The sequence below is a fragment of the Pararge aegeria genome, chromosome 18 (genome assembly GCF_905163445.1).
Source record: "Pararge aegeria chromosome 18, ilParAegt1.1, whole genome shotgun sequence".
Classification (NCBI taxonomy): domain Eukaryota; kingdom Metazoa; phylum Arthropoda; class Insecta; order Lepidoptera; family Nymphalidae; genus Pararge; species Pararge aegeria.
The window spans coordinates 7,456,502-7,477,781 of record NC_053197.1 but is presented as its reverse complement, the minus strand read 5'-3'; the positions used below and the strand labels follow the sequence as shown (position 1 = coordinate 7,477,781).

General features: G+C 35.5%; 1 protein-coding gene across 2 annotated transcripts in view; it reads right to left on the bottom strand.

Annotated features, from left to right (window-relative positions):
* The window catches only part of LOC120631521, a 31,926-nt gene extending 10,871 nt beyond the window's left edge, over window positions 1–21,055 (bottom strand). For both annotated transcript variants that reach the window (XM_039901141.1, XM_039901142.1), the window contains exons 1-5: window positions 20,888–21,055; window positions 10,706–10,739; window positions 10,075–10,227; window positions 8,877–8,924; window positions 1,274–1,415 (exon numbers count right to left, since the gene is read on the bottom strand). In XM_039901141.1, the coding sequence (XP_039757075.1) occupies window positions 1,274–1,415; window positions 8,877–8,924; window positions 10,075–10,227; window positions 10,706–10,739; window positions 20,888–20,904 (394 nt within the window). In that variant the 5' untranslated portion in view covers window positions 20,905–21,055. The remainder of the gene's footprint in view (window positions 1–1,273; window positions 1,416–8,876; window positions 8,925–10,074; window positions 10,228–10,705; window positions 10,740–20,887) is intronic.
* Window positions 21,056–21,280: the final 225 nt, after the last annotated feature.

Sequence of the window (21,280 nt, the reverse complement as noted above, 5' to 3'; positions counted from 1 at the left end):
CCTTAAAAAAATAAATCAACGTTACGGCAAAATAAAACTTTTCACTATAAAAAAAGAGTAATGGGGTTAAGATAATTTAATCACCATAATAATATAATTATAATATATTTATGTTAATATTTTATTTTATATCAGTAATATAATGATCTCTACTGAATGGAAATTAAGTTATTGCAGGTTTTAAACTCTAGTTTAAGCTCAACTGGCACGGCGGCGCTAGTAAACCCCGTCGAGTGTATTGGGAATCCCCGATGACATGGTACTAACTTTTCCGACAAATCAAAGTGTGGGAGATTGAGTTAATTACTTAACCGAATGCGGACTCACCAATGAAAGCGTTTATCACAATGATAATGTTAAGTATCACAAATCTCCCGCACATAGCATTACAAATTACTGTCAGATGATTATTTCTCTAAATAAATATTAGTAATTTATTTATTATTTATTTTTTATTATCAATTAATTAGTACGGACAAATCCACTTGCACTAATTGACAATTACATTATTATTCTTATTATAATTATGAACTACACGAACAATATGTATTTTTTTTTCATTTGGGTACAAAGATTGAAAAGTGAGAAACACTAATAATAATGCTAACAACAATAAAAAGAAAAACAAACAAAAGAAAAATAATAAAAAAATAAATAAAATAGAATTTAAAAAAAAAACTACACGTACCTATCCTGCAAAATACTTTCGACAGGACGGTCGAGATACAAAGAGTATCTAGTTCATAAATAAGTGGATAGACAAAAGATTGTGTAAGATGGGCTCCAAGTGCGTGTGTCGATAGATAGCATCAAAAATTGTCTGGTTTCGTAAAACAAACGCAATATTTTATGTTCGCATGTTTAGGATATCCGCTGTTTAATAACTGGTCACACAAAAGGCAAAACTAAAGTAACTCAAAATGTCTTTTGTTCTAGTAATAATTGACGAACCATGCAGATGGCCCAGCTAATGGCCAGAAGAAAACCGGGTGTGTGTGTGTTTGGGTTTATAGCCTTAGGGTTTTTCTGATTACCGGAACAGGAAGCCGAAGTGACGAAGAAACGAAGCCGCCAATTAAACATTGACGCAGCGTGGTGGGCTCTAAAATAAGGTGGATCCTATGAGAGAGGCGCTCTATGCCCTAGTATTAGGGCCCTAATAGGTTAAGACTAATAATTCTTTACCCAAATATACTTAAGTAGTTGTAATTGACTATGTAAGTATCCCAACAAGCACAAAGAATAGAATATATATATTATTGTTCAAAATTACATTGTACTCTGCTGCCATTAGTGCGATGTCGTCTGTACTCCCGCTCCCAGGCAGGCGGCTCCCTCCAACTGGAATCCACAACAGGAGAGCGTGGCTTAATGCTCACGGGGATGTAGCTGTTCTTGTCCGCAAGAAACACCACCTGAAGGAAAGGGGTTTCATAAATAAACCTTTAAATAAATAAATAAATATACTACGACAATACACACACCGCCATCTAGCCCCAAAGTAAGCGTAGCTTGTGTTATGGGTACTAAAACGACTGATGAATATTTTTATGAAAAATATACATAAATACTTAGATTATACATATAAACACTGACAAACATTCATCACACAAGCTCATCACACAAACATTTTCCAGTTGTGGGAATCGAACCCACGGCCCTGGGCTCAGAAAGCAGGGTTGCTGCAAACAGAGCCAATCGGCCGTTCGTTTAGCTACGAGGCTCGTATTCTGTTTATATTTTAGTAGGTACATCATTATCATCATAACTCCTTAACTAGCCCACTATAGGGCAATAATCTTGTATAGGTTCGAGAAGGGTTTAGACCGCAGTCCACCACGCTAGTCCAGTACGGGTTGGTAGACTTCACATGCCTTAGAACGTTACGAAGAAATCTCAGGCATACAGATTTCCTTACGATGTTCACAGTTACAGTAAGATATATTTTAAGGGCCTAAATTAAAAACATACATAACTTCAAAACGTAAGAGGCGTGTGCCTAACCACAAGCTTTTATCGCTTCTGCATGTTTTTTTTTTAATAATCAAAATAAATAAAACCATGTAAAAACGGCAGGGCACAGCTACAGTAAGATGTATCATTCACACCAACATATACACGAAACTATTAATTTAATTTTCCTAATATTTATTCTTAATTAATAATTTTTACCAATAAAATAATACAGATTGGGCAGATTAATGGGTGTCAGATGGGTTACTGCTATCCATAAAGTCACCATGTTTTTTGTCACATTGCTTTACTAGGTTTTAGATTGCACATAACTTGTATAGCAAGCTTTTATTTAGTGGGCGGTCTGTGGCCAGCTGTGAGGAAGTTAAAAAGTCAATATAATTACAAAAATATATCTCTTGATTCGTACTGGCTCTTAAAGTCAAAAGTGATAATGCCAGTTCTATAACATCCGAAATATTATATAATTCTCTTTTTAAAAAGCCTCTGTACTACATCAGACTATTTTAAGAGATATAACAAAAAGTAGCTATACTTTAAAAGATGCTAACAGTATTAACTTTAACTTAAAAATGAATAATTTTTAAGCGCTATTAAATACATTTTAATTACAGACACATGCGGCTTTACACATACGCCTCAGGTTGATTGACATGGGGAAGCACGTTGCAGGATGTGTTCCAGAAATTTTATGTTGCTTTGTACAAAGAGATGGATGAATGAATGAATACACTTTTATTGTACACCACAAAGAAAATTTACAGATACAAATAAGTACAACAGCACAATAAGGTAGAACGTACAATTTGGCGGCCTTATCGCTAAATAGCGATCTCTTCCAGGCAACCAAAGGTATACAAGAAAATGCTATACGAAATTAGTAGGTGGTACAACAAACATTAGTGAAATATTAGGATTTAAAACTAAATTAACATAAAACATAGTACATATTAAACATAACATATTAAAGATATGTACAAATATATAAAATATATTCCATACATATATACAAACATAAAAAAAAAAAATTAGGCAGCCTGACACTTGTGGTTTCGCATAACATAAATACAAATGGATGCGCAGATGTATTATATGTAAACACAATATCGACGTGTAGTACGGCGGAACATCTGATAACCCTGAGATAAAGCCTACAGACGCCTAACTACGTCCTTCCGCCAAACGCGACTTTGTCTGCCTTCAGCGATCATATATGTGTACAACTTCCTACGAGAATTAGTTTGTAAATTAGCACCATAACATTGACCCAAAAACATTTCGAAAGTAAAACTGAACGACAGTAATATTTTACTACATTTGGAATCGCAGAAATTGCAACCATTAAGTTTCCGACAAAAACCAACGCAAAATGTGGAACTACTGACGGTAATACACCATTTCACAGTCGTGGCCCCTTTAAAGTTTTTAGCCAAAAAGTATTTATCAGAGACAGTGAGATAAAGTATGCCAGGGCAGTTCGCACGCCGCAACTACGGACATTATAAAAATTGGAACAGTAGAGTGCTCTTCTAGTAATGTCGCCAAACCACTCCGACAAATTGATTTCATTAAAAGAATAAAACCATTTCCGCCGGCACAAATTAAGTAAATTGATGCCGAGGTATCTAATGTGATCTGTACTTAAAACTAAAGTTGTTGGTTCTGGTGAATTCACTACAAATATTCAATTTAAAGTCCATAAGACCCTTTGAAACTTAAAAGTTTCAATATTAGGTACTAAGAATTGAAGAGATATTTCTTAAAAGCTAGTGCCCTTTTCCCAAAAACACTTCGTTTCCAACTGTCAACACGTTATTTAATACAGTACATATTTACAACTTAGTGGTACGCCGACGAGGTTGTAAATTCTTTAGGGTTTTCTACACAGTACCAACCGGTAGACTGGCGTAGTTCGGACAGCCCATGCAGCATACAGTAACTTAGCTCTAAATCTTTGTCTCCAGGTCTTGGATCAGCGAAGATAATTTTGGGTCCAAGCAAGTTAAATCCTACGCAAATCGAAAACTAAACTACAGGTCTCAAAACATCCCCATCTTTATCAACAGGGAACAGTTGGCAAAAGATACCTTAAACATCTTAGCTTTGGAGTTAATGTTTTGGCTAGAAATTAATCAGCACCAATAACAGAAGATACTTAGATAAGAGGGGTACAGATTTCTGAAAGGATATACAACTTGTGTTGGAAATTAATACTTTTAGCAAAATGCTACTTTTAAACTTCTTAGCTTTGGAGTTAATGACTTGGATTGAACTGAATGAGCACAATGACAGGAGGTAGAAAAGAGTAAAGGGGTATAGATTCCACAAAGGATATACGAAGTGTGTTGGAATTAACTGCAATTACAATAGCATGGGAAGCTGTTAAATGTGGAGCAGGTAAACGCGACCAGGTTTATAGTACCGTGCAATGTGAGCCAAGTAACTGAGACTTCATCACACGCCGGCGGCGACGCTTCGGGTCGCAGATGGCTATCTCTTTATCTTAACAATGCAATCAACTTTATTCCTAGACTCTACACGCACTTCTCACGACGCGGCGCTGTAATCTAATCATACGCAAAATCTACACTATCAATGTATGTGCAGCCCAGTGATTGTTCATAACTTTGTATGAGCTTGACTAGCTTTAGTGTCGCATCATTATGTGGGTAGCTTTAATAACAACGCTTTGAACTAGTGTGAAATAGAATACTTTTTCACATTAGTTGAAAGCGTTGTAATTAAGCTACTTTATTAGTGCACCCTGAATACGAGCTCATGAATTGGCAATTGGAAAGGAATCGCACCCTGAATACTGAAACGCGTTGAGGTTTAACTTTGATGGTAATGCTGGCTGCAGCCGTCCAGAACTAAAAAAGCTTCATTAATATCCCATTAAATACTGAAAGAAACTCGATCGCTCGATACAGATGACAAAAGATGATAACTATATTATAGTTACTCTTTCTCATATTTAAGTATTTGTGGTATGCCAATGTATACATAAGTTTATTTTTTTTTTTATATTTACTAATGGTAATGAATGTGTGTAGTCTGGTTTATGTATTAGAAAGTATGTTTTTAACAGGGTAACCTTTTTCGTTTTCTTTATAGTTTTCCTAAGTCTTTTTAGGTTGCCTGGTAGAGATCGATATTTAGCGATATGGCCGCTTTTCGTATCCTACTACTTGAAATCTGGTTTTCAAATGAATATGTAAATCTTGTATGACTCAAGAACTTTGAGAGGTAGATTATAACTTGAAGGAACCGACAAGAGTCTCAGCAGTTGCTCTTCTAACATCTAGCAATTTAACAAATAAAAATTGCGTGTTGTTTAAATTTTTATCAGGTCACGTTATATTTGCTACCTATTTATCTTTTGATTCCACGTTTTGGCAAAACAGTTAAGATACCATAGTCACGAATGAACCATAAGGTAAAATATAGATCGAGATAAACTATGAGCAAAATACGAAGTACCTATTATTAAAAACTACGTACTCCATACCTATGTAGAATAATAACTGGACGCCATGCAACGTGTTATTGTGTTTATTGCACAAATCTACCGGTGGCCCCTTGTTCTTCACAGAGCAGTTAAGCAATCAATGCGTGCCGAACACCAGTGATAGGAACTCACGCGTGAAATGTACTATAACCTTTGTCGATCTCATGTTTATCGCACCTGACCATTGCAGACTAGAAGCCTTTTTGAGTGAAGGAAATGCACACACAAAAAAGTTTTTCATTTCTCTTATGACACTCTATTTCTGAACTTCTGATCTGTAGGTTTTTATCCTAATAATCACCAATAAATGATAATTATTGGTGACCTTAATGGTAGAAACAGTGTAGCCGGAAGTGTTAGCGAGAATCGGAAAGCTCTACCAATACCCAAGGACTTCCATGTCCTAGGGGCGCCTCTTGAAGCCCGGTTCAGGTGACGATTGGAAAACAGGGGAGGGTTCGAAGGCGACTATCCGTAGCTAACATCTGACATGAATGAACTGACATCCGGATGGCGTAAGAAAATGGGGACCTTGTGTTCGTTGCGAAGAGGTTATAAGTTGGATAACCCTTGTCTTGGGAGATAATATCAGAAGGTATTTGTACATAAGGGTCGTAAAAGCCTAAGCGTGAGTAGAGCTGAGGTCAGGTGTGTAAATGAGGTGATGCTAATAATAGTAACTACACTCGTTTACTTGTCGCGTCGTTGGTCGCTTCAAATAGTTTGCAGGACGTTATTGCAAAAGCCCAGCGGATATTTCTTATCTGATAATTTAGTCCTCCATTATATCACTACCAGATATTTCCCACTGTTTCACTTAAGAAAATAAAGGAATAAAAATCTAAAACCTTCTTCATAAACGAACTGTTTAATCCTATTATGTTCGTGTGTCAGACCGATAATGCCTTGGATTTGCGCATTCAAACAAACTCTTTATAGTATTAAATATAAATTAACTAATATATCATTTAGGCTTCTGAAGATATACAGTCAAATTTTTGAAGTGGAAGAACAATGTTAACCATCTCCTTTCTGCCATCGAATTGCGAGCACCAAACGAATCTGCACCGTCACGTAGTTGAAATACCATCAACACCAATGATTTGGTCCGGACCTTTGCGGTGCGTAGGAAGAAGTTCCTTTCTTTCTAATACGCACCACAAAGGTCCGGAATGCCCTTCAACCTTCCGTCTTCACCAATACCTATAATCTGGATACCTTCAAATCAAAAGTAAATAGGCTTCTTCTAGGCAAGCGCTAGTCTATAGATTAAAAAAACAAGCTTCATTTCTTTTTGTATCGTTTGTTTGCAATGCTAAGCAGGCTAGAACAATAATTTACTTAGCTGTCGTGCGACACTTTTATACCGCTACATTTATAATAAAAAAGCGCAAATACAAGACCGATTGAAAGTGAGAGTTTCGCCCGTGGTTGAGAATTTGCGCTTTTTATCAATCTTTTTTTGCATGTAAAAACAATTGCACCTCGAAGTAAGTAAGTAGGAGCCGAATCAACATTTTTTTGACGAAAAAACGCTTTCGTTGGAGAGAGTGGTATTATTTTTATCTACCTGCTTATCCGGCTTAAAGGACGAAGATAATTTTGCCATGAAGTGCATGGTAAGTTATAAGAACTTCTTTTCTCGGCGAAGCAATGCTGACAATCTCGTTGTACACAAATAGTCATATTAAACTTAGCTCACATGGCTAGAGGAAGTTTTAAGATTTAGCGCCCTGTTAGATTGGCCGCCACATAAATTAATGAAGAAAAACAAAAAAATGACTATAAAATAATATCCATTTGATTTGTTGATTTGAATAAAAAAACTATTATATGTAGCATTTTTTATACCTGAACTGCTGGTGGCTTTGTTCGTTTTCGTACTAAAGGCATTAACTATATAACCTATTTCCCCATTAACTTTATAAACGAAAAAGCGTTTAGCTTGGAGAGCTTATATCAGAATCAATAAGACTATGTATTTTATCGGGATAAAAAGTATGACTTCTGCTAGTCCCACCCTTGCAGTCTGCCCTTCGGGGCCATGGCCCTTCTAATCCTTAAACGCCCATAATGCCATCCCTTTTCCAATTTAGTTAGGTTAAGAATTGCGTGTACACAGAATTGCCACCAGTGTACTGTAGTAGTGAAATAAAGGGTAAACTTTTGTAACACGCTTCTTGGCGCTAACTGGCTTCTTATTTCACTGTGTTGTTCTGGTTCCTAATATAAATAATGGTCAAATTAATCCAATGGAGTGTATCTCATGCATGAGCAAAAGCACTGCCTACCAAAAAACGTATATAAGCCCTTTTTTTTTATGCCATCTTCCTACTTTGTGCCTACTCTGGTCAAGCGCCCTGGGCTCGCCACTGATTTTACCCCATTTACATATGGAGTTTCAACAACAGTCGTATTTCCCTACAATGAGATTATCTGACATTGAGCTACATACTTAGCAGCTGTTTGGTAAGTCGTTAGATTAAAGCGCCATGTCTTTATTCGCCGCGATGGCTCATTGTTCTGCGAGTGTTATCTCTTGCATTCGTTCAAGGTTGTATATGTGTATATCGGGTGTGAAACTTTATGCTAATAGCACATATCGTACCATACGGACAAGCTCTTTTAGTTTTTTTTTTACTATTCGAATAGAAATTCGAAATCTAAAATACAAACTACAGGATCGCAAGAAATATTATTGTATTATTTATTATTATTGTAATTCTGTTACAGTTAATTGTGTCAGACTCTGGAATTCCCTAACTGATGACATACGTCAGGCAAAATCCTTGCCGAAAGACGTATGAAAAACTATTTATATGTATGTAGCGATATAGTATGTAGTTTATTATTAACATATGTAGAAACCATATGTATTATATAAGAATTATATGTGTAGTATTAGATTTTATAACATGTAGTAGATTGCAATATCTTTATTTAGGTATAAATATTTATTTCCGCACCAACCCGTTCCTTATAACAACTACTTTCGCCAAACGTCATGGAGAGATCGCTTCAGCGATAAGACCGCCTTTGCACACCTAAACTAGTTTTTGTACTATTTTATATTTTTATCTATTGTGTTTCTCTTTGTATTTTATTTTTGTGTGTGCAATAAAGAATTTAATAATAATTATAAAATCTTTATAAGTACATGGCATACAAATAGAAGAAAACCATTTTTTTTTATTTGTAGCGCGTAGGACATTGGCATTTTATAATAGAATGAGTTTGGCTAAGAAATCATGATAGCATGCATGTTTGTAGATAGGTAGGTACTTCATTATATGTAGCTTTAGCTACGAACATTTTCTATAGGTTTGCCGTATCTCTAAGTACCTAATAAAAAATAACCTTAATTTTACTTTTTTAAGTATTACTGGGAACTTACTGGGTCTTGTTCACTGCCATCCGATTTAAGGGCCTCCCTCGTTTCATTCTGTAAATTGAAAAATGAATATTGAATTATATTTAAGGCTAGCACTCATATAAGCAGTGATTTGTGTGACAGAATTTCCAACATTATAACCTATTTATTTTTAAAAGCTTGAATAAATTCCGTTGCGTATTTTGAACTTAGAAAGAGAGTTTCGGGATGGGATATCTTTACTCTACCGATGGTCCTAACCTAACGATGGTCACATTGTTAGGCTCAACGATGCCACTATATAAATGGCTTCCAAACGTTGAAAATGTAATAGCATAGAATAGGACATACACATATAATAATCGCGGCCTGATTACCTAAAATTAATGAAGTTTTACAATACTGACTGCTTTGCATTGCACACCGCGCGAACTCTTGGGAACTTATTTCTTTGAGGAAACTGATACAGTCCGGCTAACTTCCAACGTACCCTCTATACTCGGAGGCTAATAATATGTCGATCCATATTTTGGTGCTGGGTGGTCACTATTTAGACCAACGTTACTTGGTCAATTTTACCTAATCTTACTTCGCGATTGGTTAATCTGTTTTATTTTATTCTAATACTAATAATAATTAGCTTTTATTTAACAAAACATTTCAGCCTTATCGTACCTTACTCTATTCTTCTACAACTAATGAATACTAAATATTTCAAGATCATATATATCATTTTGGCTTCCCCAGAAGTAAGGGAAGTCAAGATGGTATAAAACACACCTATATCATTAAGGTTTAATTCAATATTCCTCTAAAGCGAAAAAAATATCTTTATATTTTACATTTATGTTGTTTTTTTTTCTTTTTTTGTTACTATATGGCATACCAAAACCATTATAAATTTGTAGTGTGCAGGACAGTATTTGTTATTCACTTCTTTCTACACAACGGCCAAGTGGCGCAGTGGGCAGAGACCCTGCTTTCTGAGTCCAAAGCCGTGGGTTCGACTCCCACAAATGGAAAATGTTTGTGTGGTGAACATGAATGTTTTTCAATGTCTGGGTGTTCTATATATTTATGTATATTATTCATAATAATATTGAACAGTCTTCTTAGTACCCATAACACAAGCTACGCTTACTTTGGGGCTAGATGACGATGTGTGCATCGTCGTAGTATATTTATTTATTATTAACATTGATGTTTACGGGAAAAGCCTTACCTTACTTCCAGCAGTCGGTCCGGGTGGGTCATCACCTGACCCTTCGTGTAGCTCTGCAGAAGCGCCTACTGAGTCTAACGACTCTGTGGAATGCTCTGCTGATTCAACCGATATACTATCAAGTCTTGCTGGGGAAGTCGCAGACTGCACTCGCTATAAACGACATTTTCCTAGGTTATTTGAATGTTTAATGTAAGTGCATGTACTTGCTATGTATCTTTAAGCGCCAAGAAATATCCTTAGGCTATTTTAAAGCATTTAAATAATATATAGCTACTTTTAAGTTATCGCAGCACATAGGTGCGATACGAAAACCTGATAAGCTTAGGCATTTAGTGTACACAATAATATTTAAAAGCACTGGGGTGTTTTATAAGTTAAGTAAAGTAAAACTATATAAAGTTTAGTATTGTATGAATTATCGTGTGACCTGTATGAATTAACATTATTGGGCTACGACTGTGTAATATTGAAAGGTGCCACTGGAATAAAAATAGTATGGAATTGTATGATGATTTTAAAGCTTAAAAGAAAAAGGCATTGAGTATGCCTTCTACTAATGTAATAAATGTCAAAAGAACGAACGAAATAGCTTCAGTATGATATAATTTATATTGCTTTTAATACTCACGTGTGAAATAAAAAGGCTGCAAACGATGACAAATCTGAAACAAAATGTATCTTTGAGACCACTCCATAAACAGATAACACCTAGCAATTTTTATGACAGCAAATTTAATCGACTATGAAATGACATAAATTGGCATGCGCAGCACCCCCAGGTGAACCAGAAACCTTAAAATGTCTAACAAACTGCTCTTAGTTGTGTTACGTAAGTGTACGCATCAAAATTACTCATTAATTATTTCGCACTGAAAAATTTAAAATCGTAAAAATTAAAACTATTGAATACCCCCTTGTATTTAGTTGCAAAATATTTATCTCAGATATAACGTGATGCAAAAACACGCATTCAAATCAGGCCATCATTTTGAGTAGGTACCTACTATGACAACACAGACACGTATAATTAATAGAATAGAATAGAATAGAATAGAATAGAATAGAATAGATAATAATCATCCAATAATAAGCAAATATAAAATGCATAATTTAACAACTTAAGCTACGAATACAAACGTAGGAAAATCGCATTGAATACGCAATTTTGCATTATTATATATCAACAATCCTATGTTTAAGCTAAGGTAAAAAGAAGATATTGCTTTAAGTAATAACTGTCCAAACAGATGGCCCAGCTGATGGTAAGTGGAAAACAATCCCATGTAACAGGACAACACTAAACAGGGCATGCAAGAAACACGTCCTGAAACCAGTGTCCTTTGTCCAGTGGCGTGCACTTCATACAAGCAAAAAAGCTCTGCATACCCTAAATTTTTTGTATAACTCTTTAATGCGAAGGATTGTTCCATTTTATGGCATCTGCCTTCTTTATGCATACCCTGGTAAAAAACCCTGTGCACGCCACTGCCTGTGTCCATCAACTTGAGGCTTAAGTGTTAAGCTTATCAACATCATCATATCAACCCATTACCGGCCAACTACTGGGCATGGGACTTCGCCCACAATGAGAAGGGGTTAAGGCCTAAGTCCACCACGCTGGCCCAGTGAGGATTGGTGGACTCCACCCACCTTTGAGAACAGTATTCAGGTACTCTCATACATGCAGGTTTCTCCACGATGTTTTCCTTCACCGTTGAAGCAAATTATATTTTGAATTGCTTAAAACGCCTCCCCAGTCACCTCTAACTTTTCTAAGTTATGTACTTAGAAAAGTAAGAGGTGCGTGCTGGGATTGGAACTCGGCCCCCCTGTAAGTGAAGTCGAAGTCTTCCCACTTCATTACCGCTTAAACTTCACGTGCCTGTAATTTCACAGGCGACCACTTTCAGACCAGAACATAGCATTGCAACAAGCAACAATGCTGCTTCGCCGTAGTAATAAGCATGGCGATAAAACCTACTTACCCGAACTCAGTCACAATAAACATAATTGTATTGTCACCAAAATCCAAAGTGTATACAAAATTTCAGATTAATCGGTTGACAGGAAGAGGGTGAAATTTGAATTACTAAATTTGACCCAAGAATAATAAATAAAACAAACGGGGTGAGCTAAATAAAACCGTTTAATAAGAAGCTTTACTATGACTCAAACTATATTAGTGGACTATAATGGAGGTCCGTGAAAAGGTAACGTCAGGTCAAAAGACACGGTAGGGGTAATGACAGGCCAACGGAACGAACCAATATCGGCGTCATTACCTTGCACTGCGATCTATGAAATTGTTTTGCCAGCGGTAGCCATTTCAAACCCCATAATCCAATTCTGAACTTTACCATTACACTAATCAAAAGTACACAAAGAATATGCTCCCGTCTAATCAGAAACAATGGCAAAGACCTTTAGTATCGGGATTGGTTTTTAATATTCGCAGCGAAGAAAATAGATTCAAGTCAATTTGAATGCATAGATCGAAAAGTGATTCGTTGTCTATCTCTATTATTTATTTCTGATTTTGCTTAGCAATACAATAAGCATTATAAAACAGTACATTTCATTTGGTACGTTAAAAAAGTAGAGTTATGTTTCAGCTAGGCCATATTTCCTTGAAGTACTTTATAGAGTCAAATTAATGGACCTAGTAAAACTAGTAAATACATAACTTAAGTAAGTAATTAAATAAATAAATAAATAAATATACTACGACAATACACACATCGCCACCTAGCCCCAAAGTAAGCGTAGCTTGTGTTATGGGTACTAAGATGACTGATGAATATTTTTATGAATTATATATACATAAATACTTAGAAAATACATATAAACACCCAGACACTGAAAAACACTTAATGCTCATCACACAAACATTTTCCAGTTGTGGGAATCGAACCCACGGCCTTGGACGCAGAAAGCAGGGTCGCTGCCCACTGCGCCAGTCGGCCGTCATAGTCGGTTAATTGTTTATAAAAGTATCATATTTTATTGTTTGCATTTTACCAAACATTTTCAACAATAAAAAATTGTATAATGTAAATAAGGGGTAATTTTGAAATAAATCCCAATTAAAAGATTTGTATACCTAATACTCTGGAATAGTAAATCCACTAAACTTATTTATCTGTTAGATACATTTAATGTTTGTTCGGAGCAAGAATATTTTAAGATGCATGCAAAGCGCATCTTTTAAGCTAAGGCAAAGTATCTTTCTCATGACAGGAAGTGACGTTATACATGTATGATCTTTAATTCTTATATCAACATTCTTGTCATTAGATGAAAGCTAAGCTGGGCACCGCGGTTCGCTGCGAGTGTAATTTCGTGCGTAAGGTATGGAGTAAACACCCCTTGCTCTCAAAATATAGGAACCTAAAGACGGAATCGCGGAATGTTGAATTTGAAACCACTTTAATTGGTGTGGATATGAGCCGTTACCAGACGACGGTAGAGTCTAGCGTCAGTTTTAATTTCAATCGACAATCATTTGTTTATGGGGCTGCTGACAAGCGGTGCAACTTTAACTCATTCGTTTGAAATATTAAACGGTTAAATTATTATAGGAATAATATATGTACTAATAAAAGGTACATGTACCTAATTTATTTTATAAATCTATCTTTCATTTTAATTATTCATTTCCAAATTGTATACATTTCCATGATTCTCTCATTATCATCATCAACCTACTTAATATCATAACGTTGGGCACAGGTAAGTACTAGTCCCACCACACTGTTCCAATGCGGGCTGGCGATAATAATAGCTTTAAGTTAACCATTATTATATTACGGATTGAAATACTCTTTGAAGCAAGAAAGAATTAAATGCCTTAAATATTTAAAGAAGAATTGAAGAAATCTTACGTAGCACGTAAATAACCCAAATCTTGAAACATATTTATGGATACCGAATAAAACTATTACCAACACATTTTAGGACATAGTACTTATGCTATTTATCTACTGACTATATTCTCAAAAGAAAGTCAAATGTTTCTTTATTAAGATACGCCCATAGATGGCACCTTTGATGTTACAGAAAACATGTGTACATGGTAGTGAGATGATGGCGATAACTACGTACATTCAAAGGAATATTTACACATCAATGCTATTGGTATAAACAACTCTACTGTATTTTTATTATATGTTCACTATAGGTTCACTAAACTAAGTAACAAACTAATAAGTTCACTAAACCTATTAACTTGATCAACGTATTGTTTACTGGTACAAAAGACATAAACGAGTGCGCTACGCTAGCCATAGGCTCTGTTCTACACTTAATTGTCTCCGTTATGTTATGACTCATAACAAAAGTAAAACTCTGAATAAAACTTCTGTCCTTTATTTTGCATTATCTGTAAACCGCAATTTCCTTATTATTAACTCGAAAGTTTGTTTATCTGTTTATTATTACCTATATCCGAATCAACTACTGCACCACTCTTAATGATATTTGGCACATATTTAGTTTGAGGTTAAACCCAACACGCACCATTAACTTTTCTAAATTATGTGCCTTTCTCAGTGATTAAAATATCACTTGCTTCAACGATGAAAAACATCCTGAGGAAACCTGCATGCCTGACAGTTCTCCATAATGTTTTCAAAGGCGTGTAGAGACCACCAATTCGCCAACGTGGTGGACTTTGGCCACTTTGGTAGATAAATTGCTTAAACCCTTCTCATTGTGGGTGGAGACCTCTGCCCAGTGTTGGCCAGTAATTGGTTGATATGATGATGATATAGCTTGCATTCTATGCCTGGAATAAATCGCTTTGTAGCGATAAGGCCACCAAATTGTACTCTCTTGATATGTATTTATATCTCTGTAACTACTTCTTTTCTTTGGTGTACAATAAAAGTGTATTCATTCATTAATTCATCCTAGAGATGGATATAGTATACTATTATCTCAAAAACCAACTAAGGTAAGCGTCCCGGGGAATTTAAGAATATAACCTTTGTTACCTATCTATGCACGACATCACAGCTAAACCGATTTCGGACAAAATTATTAAAATAAAGTAGATTGCATGCTGGAAACGGCATGGATATTTTTTTTATCACAGAAAATGTCACGTTATCATTTGTCATCCCAAACCTAGGAATGAAGTCACAGGCTAGAAGTAACAGCTAGTTTAATATAATCTTTTAGAACCTCAATAAAGTCTTGCTGTCACAAGAATATGTACTAGTACATATACACTAGTATTTTCTAGGATTAGCTTCTTCAAAAGCACAAAGCCTACAAGTTTCTAATATTTTAAGCTGTTTTCCGTTTGACCCGCGGTATAATAGGTTGTAGCGCGATATCTTAGAGCCTTCCTTCGTCAATGAACGGGCTACTAAAAACGTTTTTTACTAGGTATGGATGGATGGTAATCGGTATTGTAACATTTAGTATATGATCAGATAAAAAAGTTATTAATAGTGGAAACGGTTCGGAAGTGAGTCGGCCTCGAACCGCTTCCTACTTCTCGGCCTCGTTCCTTCCTGAGCACTGCTCCTCACTCGATGGCACGAGGTCGTTAATTGTTGTAATTACACTTATGCAATATTATAATTACTATAATATTTAAACAGTGAACAAAAACTGCATTTAGGCTACGAACTTGAAAAGACTTTCTTCTCTATAGTAGTAGTAATGAGAGCTTTTTGTGACAGAGCTCGTCCAGGGAAGTACTACCATGCTTGTTTCTGCTGCAAAACAGCATTGTTTCCATGCTGAGTTCTGGTCTGAAGGGCGTGGTTGCCAGTGTCATTACAGGCTCATGAAGCTTAACACCTGCGCCTTAGGTTGATAGACACAGGGCTGCACGTTGCATGACGTTTTTCTTCGGAGTGTTGGTCTGCTTATGGAAATGGTTTTAAACTTACAGATCATTTTAATTAATACTATAAATTAAAACAAAAAAAAAGACTATTTCTAAGTTCCCTGCATTTTATTTTTAGTTACTTTATTCTCGTATGCCAAAGATATACAACTCTTATTCAATATATTCAAAGATATAGAAGAATTAATTAAGTTACTTGGGAGGCTTCCGTCGTGGCTAGTCACCACCCTGCCGAAAAACACGCGCTGAAAAGGGATTTTTATCCGCTAAGAATTAATTAACCACCAGGGCGGCGAGATACACGTAAGCCTTACGCCATGACAGTAAGTCACAGAATTAAACAAGTGATCTATGATCTGTCTGTTATAGGTAGTACCAGCTAGTTTGGTATACCTAACCATTCGTAACATGTTTATACCGTTCCTTTAATTTTTTTTAATTTATGTCGTTGTTTATTCGTGGTCCGTAACAGTTCAGAAGTATTTTAATAGATGGCGAAGATTTGTTTGTGGGTCTAATAAGTATAAAATGATTGTCTGGAAGACTTATTTATTTACTTATTTAGTTGTATTACAGTGAAGTGATCGTGGTTAAATTATCGTGCAAACATTATTTTTTAAACTTTGCAGCTTTTGAAATAGTTTTGTAAATGTTCCTGTTTTGCTTGATCAGCATAAAGTTTATGGGCAGTAGCGGAACGCACCGTTAGCGCACGCCTCGGGTCACATTAAGCACTTTAAACCTTTGCACATTGTTTACATTACATTATACCTAGAGAGTTATGTAAGTAAAAAATCTAATTATCACAGACATTGGTGAGTTTTGTGTCTTGAGTCGTGTGTCCTGGCTTACACATATCAGCACCAGAAGTACACATATAAATTGGTCAAGGTTAGAGTAATATATGTCATATCTTGTGGTCTTTGATAATGAGTGGAATGAAAAAAATGCGTCTTTGATACTAAAATACTAAAGTAATATTTTACTGCAATTCTTAGCATTTTATCAGTGCACACTTTTTTTTTATTTTCTCGAATTACTCGGGACTCTAATTGTTTAAACATTTGCTTCTCTGAACAGAAGATAAAGCTCGCGGAATACTATAGCAGAAATTTAATTTTAATAAAATTTAGCATTTTAATATAATCATCCCGAATGACATTGGCATCATTTCAATTAAATGCTGTATAGCGTCAATTCACATTTTTTCATAATTTCACCATCAGATAAATGCGCGCTTACTGATGTAAAAGTACTTCTAAATGAGCAGCATTGCAATGGTCGCAAAGTCTGACTGCAGGTTCTACGACTCTTGAAGCAGTGTGCTATAAACTAAAGCCGGAATTATTTCAAAGTCGAGGCCTCTTTTGCAACTATAAAATGACGGCATTTGTCGAATTTGGGCAATTCAGATGTAAATAAGGTACATAAGAATGCGTGATGCATTATGCATCTAATGATATTAGGGATACATACCCACTAATTACCCAGCAAAGAATTCTAATTGTTGTCAATTAAGTATTCACAATAAAAGCTAATTTAATTGTAAATATCAGCTTCACTTAGCTTCCCACGATAGCAAGATTGTAATTAAGGACAATAAAGGATATGAAAAACTTAAATAAAGCGAATATTTGAAATTTTATTATACCTCAGATTTATAGTTTTAAACAATTACTAGCAATTCATATTTGTTCTTATAGCAAAGAAGGCGGATGTTGCTTATTGTAGAGTCAACACAAGATTACCTATCACACAAGATTACCTACCTATATAGAGCATTTTCTAATCTTTCTTTTTATTTTTTAACTGGCCACAACGGAAGTCAAATTGTCCCTGACGGGAATCAAACCTGGGACCTCCAAGTTAAAACCACAGCGCTCACCACTGCTTCAGGGAGGTCGTCAAATCTATATATACGAGTAAAAGGTAATTAAAAAATTTGAGTAAAATCGAGTGTCGAATAAGAAAGGACAGGTAGTCAATTTTTTTATTGCGAATAAAAAGATGGGAGAAGCTCAAGAAACGGTGTCATCATGGTTATTTACTGCAATTGAATTCCTAATCAGGCTTCGATAAAGCTACTAACTGATTCGACAAAGTAAAAAAAGTGAGCCAATCGAACAATACTGTAAACGCAATAAGTCATTAATATTTATATTAATGCCAAAAACTGTTCGGAGCCGCAGAGAAATGGTTATTTTATATGGCATTTAAATTTTTATATTTGACTGGAATTAATGGAAGCAAATCGTCGACGGCGTTTATTCCATTCAAGCGTAGCGGGGTCACAGAACTAGTACAAACATAATTTTTCGCGGCAACTTTGTGACTGTTAATCTGTCTGACACCGAACTGAAGTTATGCTTATTTAACTATTTGTAGACTCCCAAAAGGAGATGGATCGGATGGATCAATGCGACCTTAATTTTTTTGAACTCCTTTCGTAGATCGCCTATTGGCCACGTAATAAGGCTCAGAGTAAACTCTTTTTGTTTTTTATAAATCTGCAGCACTATGCTGAATTGCGACCATTTTGTTTCAGCGGCTTAAAGGTGCACTTTGGTGTTTGACTACTTCTTTTGAATCGTCTCAAATGAACCATAATGTTATTTTAAAGCTAAAAATAAGTTTTATTCTAATATTTATTTATAGAATGAAATTCTATAAATAAATTCTAATAAACAAAAATGGCGTCAAAACGCTAGGTTTTAAATCACGTGATTGAAAAAGAGTCATAAGTAAAAAAAGTTAAAACAGATAGTTAACTGCAGTTACGCTTGTTATTACTATATTTTCTAGTATTGCGAAATGAAAAAATATTGAAAAATAATAATCTTCGAGGATTAAACCAGCACAAGTGATATTTTTAATACAGGCAAATACCCTATTGATAGTTTAGTTACAACTTAGTTTAATTTCTTTCATTATTTATTTTTACCTTTTTCCTTATTTTATTAGTTGTGCTTTATGATGCAGAACAAATAAATGTGTTTTCTTTCTTTCAGATTCACTCAGCGGGGATAAACAAAGCTATGCCAAGAGTATCAGAATTGAGACGATCCGGCGGGGCACATACCTACTCGTAGCTAGATCACCGATGGACGTTGGGGTTCCAAGGTGTTCGAATAACGACCGCGACTAGGTGCACGACGATATCAAATCAGTTGCTGAGAACCGGTGGACGCAAGCGGCAAAGATCACCAGTGGTCCATCGGTTGACATGATTAGAATTTTTCAAGCGATATTTCTCCATGTTATCTCCGTTTGATTTTTTTATTTTACCGACTAGTTCGTCCCATTAACCTATATATTACATATTTGCAAATCACACTAAGATTCTCGGGATAAAAGAATCTCAAATGCAAAACTCTCGCAACAGGTTTAATAACAGCATTTCATTTTAACTATTGTTACTATTATAAATCTTATTACAAGACCTTTATTTTAAGTAATCACGATCTAACAGCCGCTGACCACCTTTGGTCAATTATGTACTTACTGTTTAATTGATGGTTGATGAAGAAGATTTTTCTTATACCTCGACAAGTTAGCCCTTAACTGAAATCACACCTGCTGGTAAGTGATGATTCAGTCTAAGATGGTAAAGGGCTAGCCTCTAAGGGGTATTGCAGTTATAAAATAAATAATAAATAAACTACGACAATACAGACATCGCCATCTAGCCCCAAAGTAAGCGTAGCTTGTGTTATGGGTACTAAGATGACTGATGAATATTTTTTTATAAATAATATACATAAATACTTAGAATATACATAAACACCCAGACACTGAAAAACATTCATGCTCATCACACAAACATTTTCCAGTAGTGGGAATCGAACCCACGGCGTTGGACTCAGAAAGCAGGGTCGCTGCAATCGGCCGTCAAAGTTATGTTGAACCCATGCACTAATCGGTATCATCGTACCGGAACGTTTAGTCGCTTAGCGGCACGTCTTTGTCGGTAGGGCTCTAACTAGCTACGGCCGACCTGACCTGAGAGAAAATTCAGATGTTATAATTTCCCAAATTATATTTCCCGGGCACCTTTTAGGTTTACACTATTTACAAAATATTCGACATATTTTAAATAAATCTTCGAAAACTGTTAGGAGCTTATTTTTAGATTTTCGTAAGTCAATTTTATGTTATTCTTCCAAAATACTTAGATGAAAAAAGCATCGAACATGTATATTTTCGGAAGTGCCCACCTACCTACCTAACATATAAATAACTAAATTGAAATAGTATAACCTACCTACTGAAAAACTTCTTGTGTTCCTAAAATATCCCAAATCTCTAAGTACATTTTATCTTTTACATACATCATAACATTTTTTCAGTGAAGGCTTTTTCAGACCTATCTAACAGGTGTGTTACTCAGAGTTATTTTTTATTTACACACAGATCACTGATTTATTTTTATCCCCTAGTAACCTAGGTATGAAGCTGTATAGTGTACCACCCCTAAGTCTGCTTATTACTATTTCTAGACCTAGTTACCACCCTACAAAGACGTGTCGTCAAGCATTTTAGTATTCCTGTGCGACGCAGCGCAGAGACAACTAGTTTCATAAAACTGAAAAACCCCTAACAGATTAGCCCGCTAACATCACTCATCAACAGCTAAGCAATCAAGGCCCAACTTGTAAAGGACTTTTTTTTTGTAATAATAGCCTTTATTAACAATCTTATAAATTACATTTCACCTTATTCTACTTAGTACTACCAAAATATTTATTTTATTTATTTATCATTGGTAGGTACATGTAAAAGTAATTATAATAATTATACAACCAAATGCGTTCCTCACATCTTATATTTGTATGTAATAAATGTATGTTATGGTGCAATTTAAAATCTATTGTCCCTGTGCTGTTTAAAAAAAAAACATTCTACGCATAAAGACCATAAAGTTAGTAAAACAATAATTACATCTACTCCACTTACCTCAGGTTTAAAACCATTTTGCACGTACGACACTTAGCGGTCGACACTTTTCGCCTTCTCTCATTTAATCATACACCACACACCGAGGTAAGATACCATGAATACAATATATGGAGCACTAAACCGTCCGCGTGAACTCGCGGTTAGCTAAACGCCGGTCGTTTGTTACATGCGTCTTGCACGGCGGTTGGAGGCAAAGTGGGCGCGCAGCCTCTGAATCTCTTCAGCTGTGAAATACTGCAGTTCGCATAGTTCTTGCCGGTGCCTCAATAACCTAGGCGAAGTGCTATACAGTTTTTTAATTGAATATTTAGGGTACGAGAATACGACCTCCAGAGTAAATGTTTTAAAATCTCTGGGGTACAGAACAAAAACTAAGAACTTAACCCTACT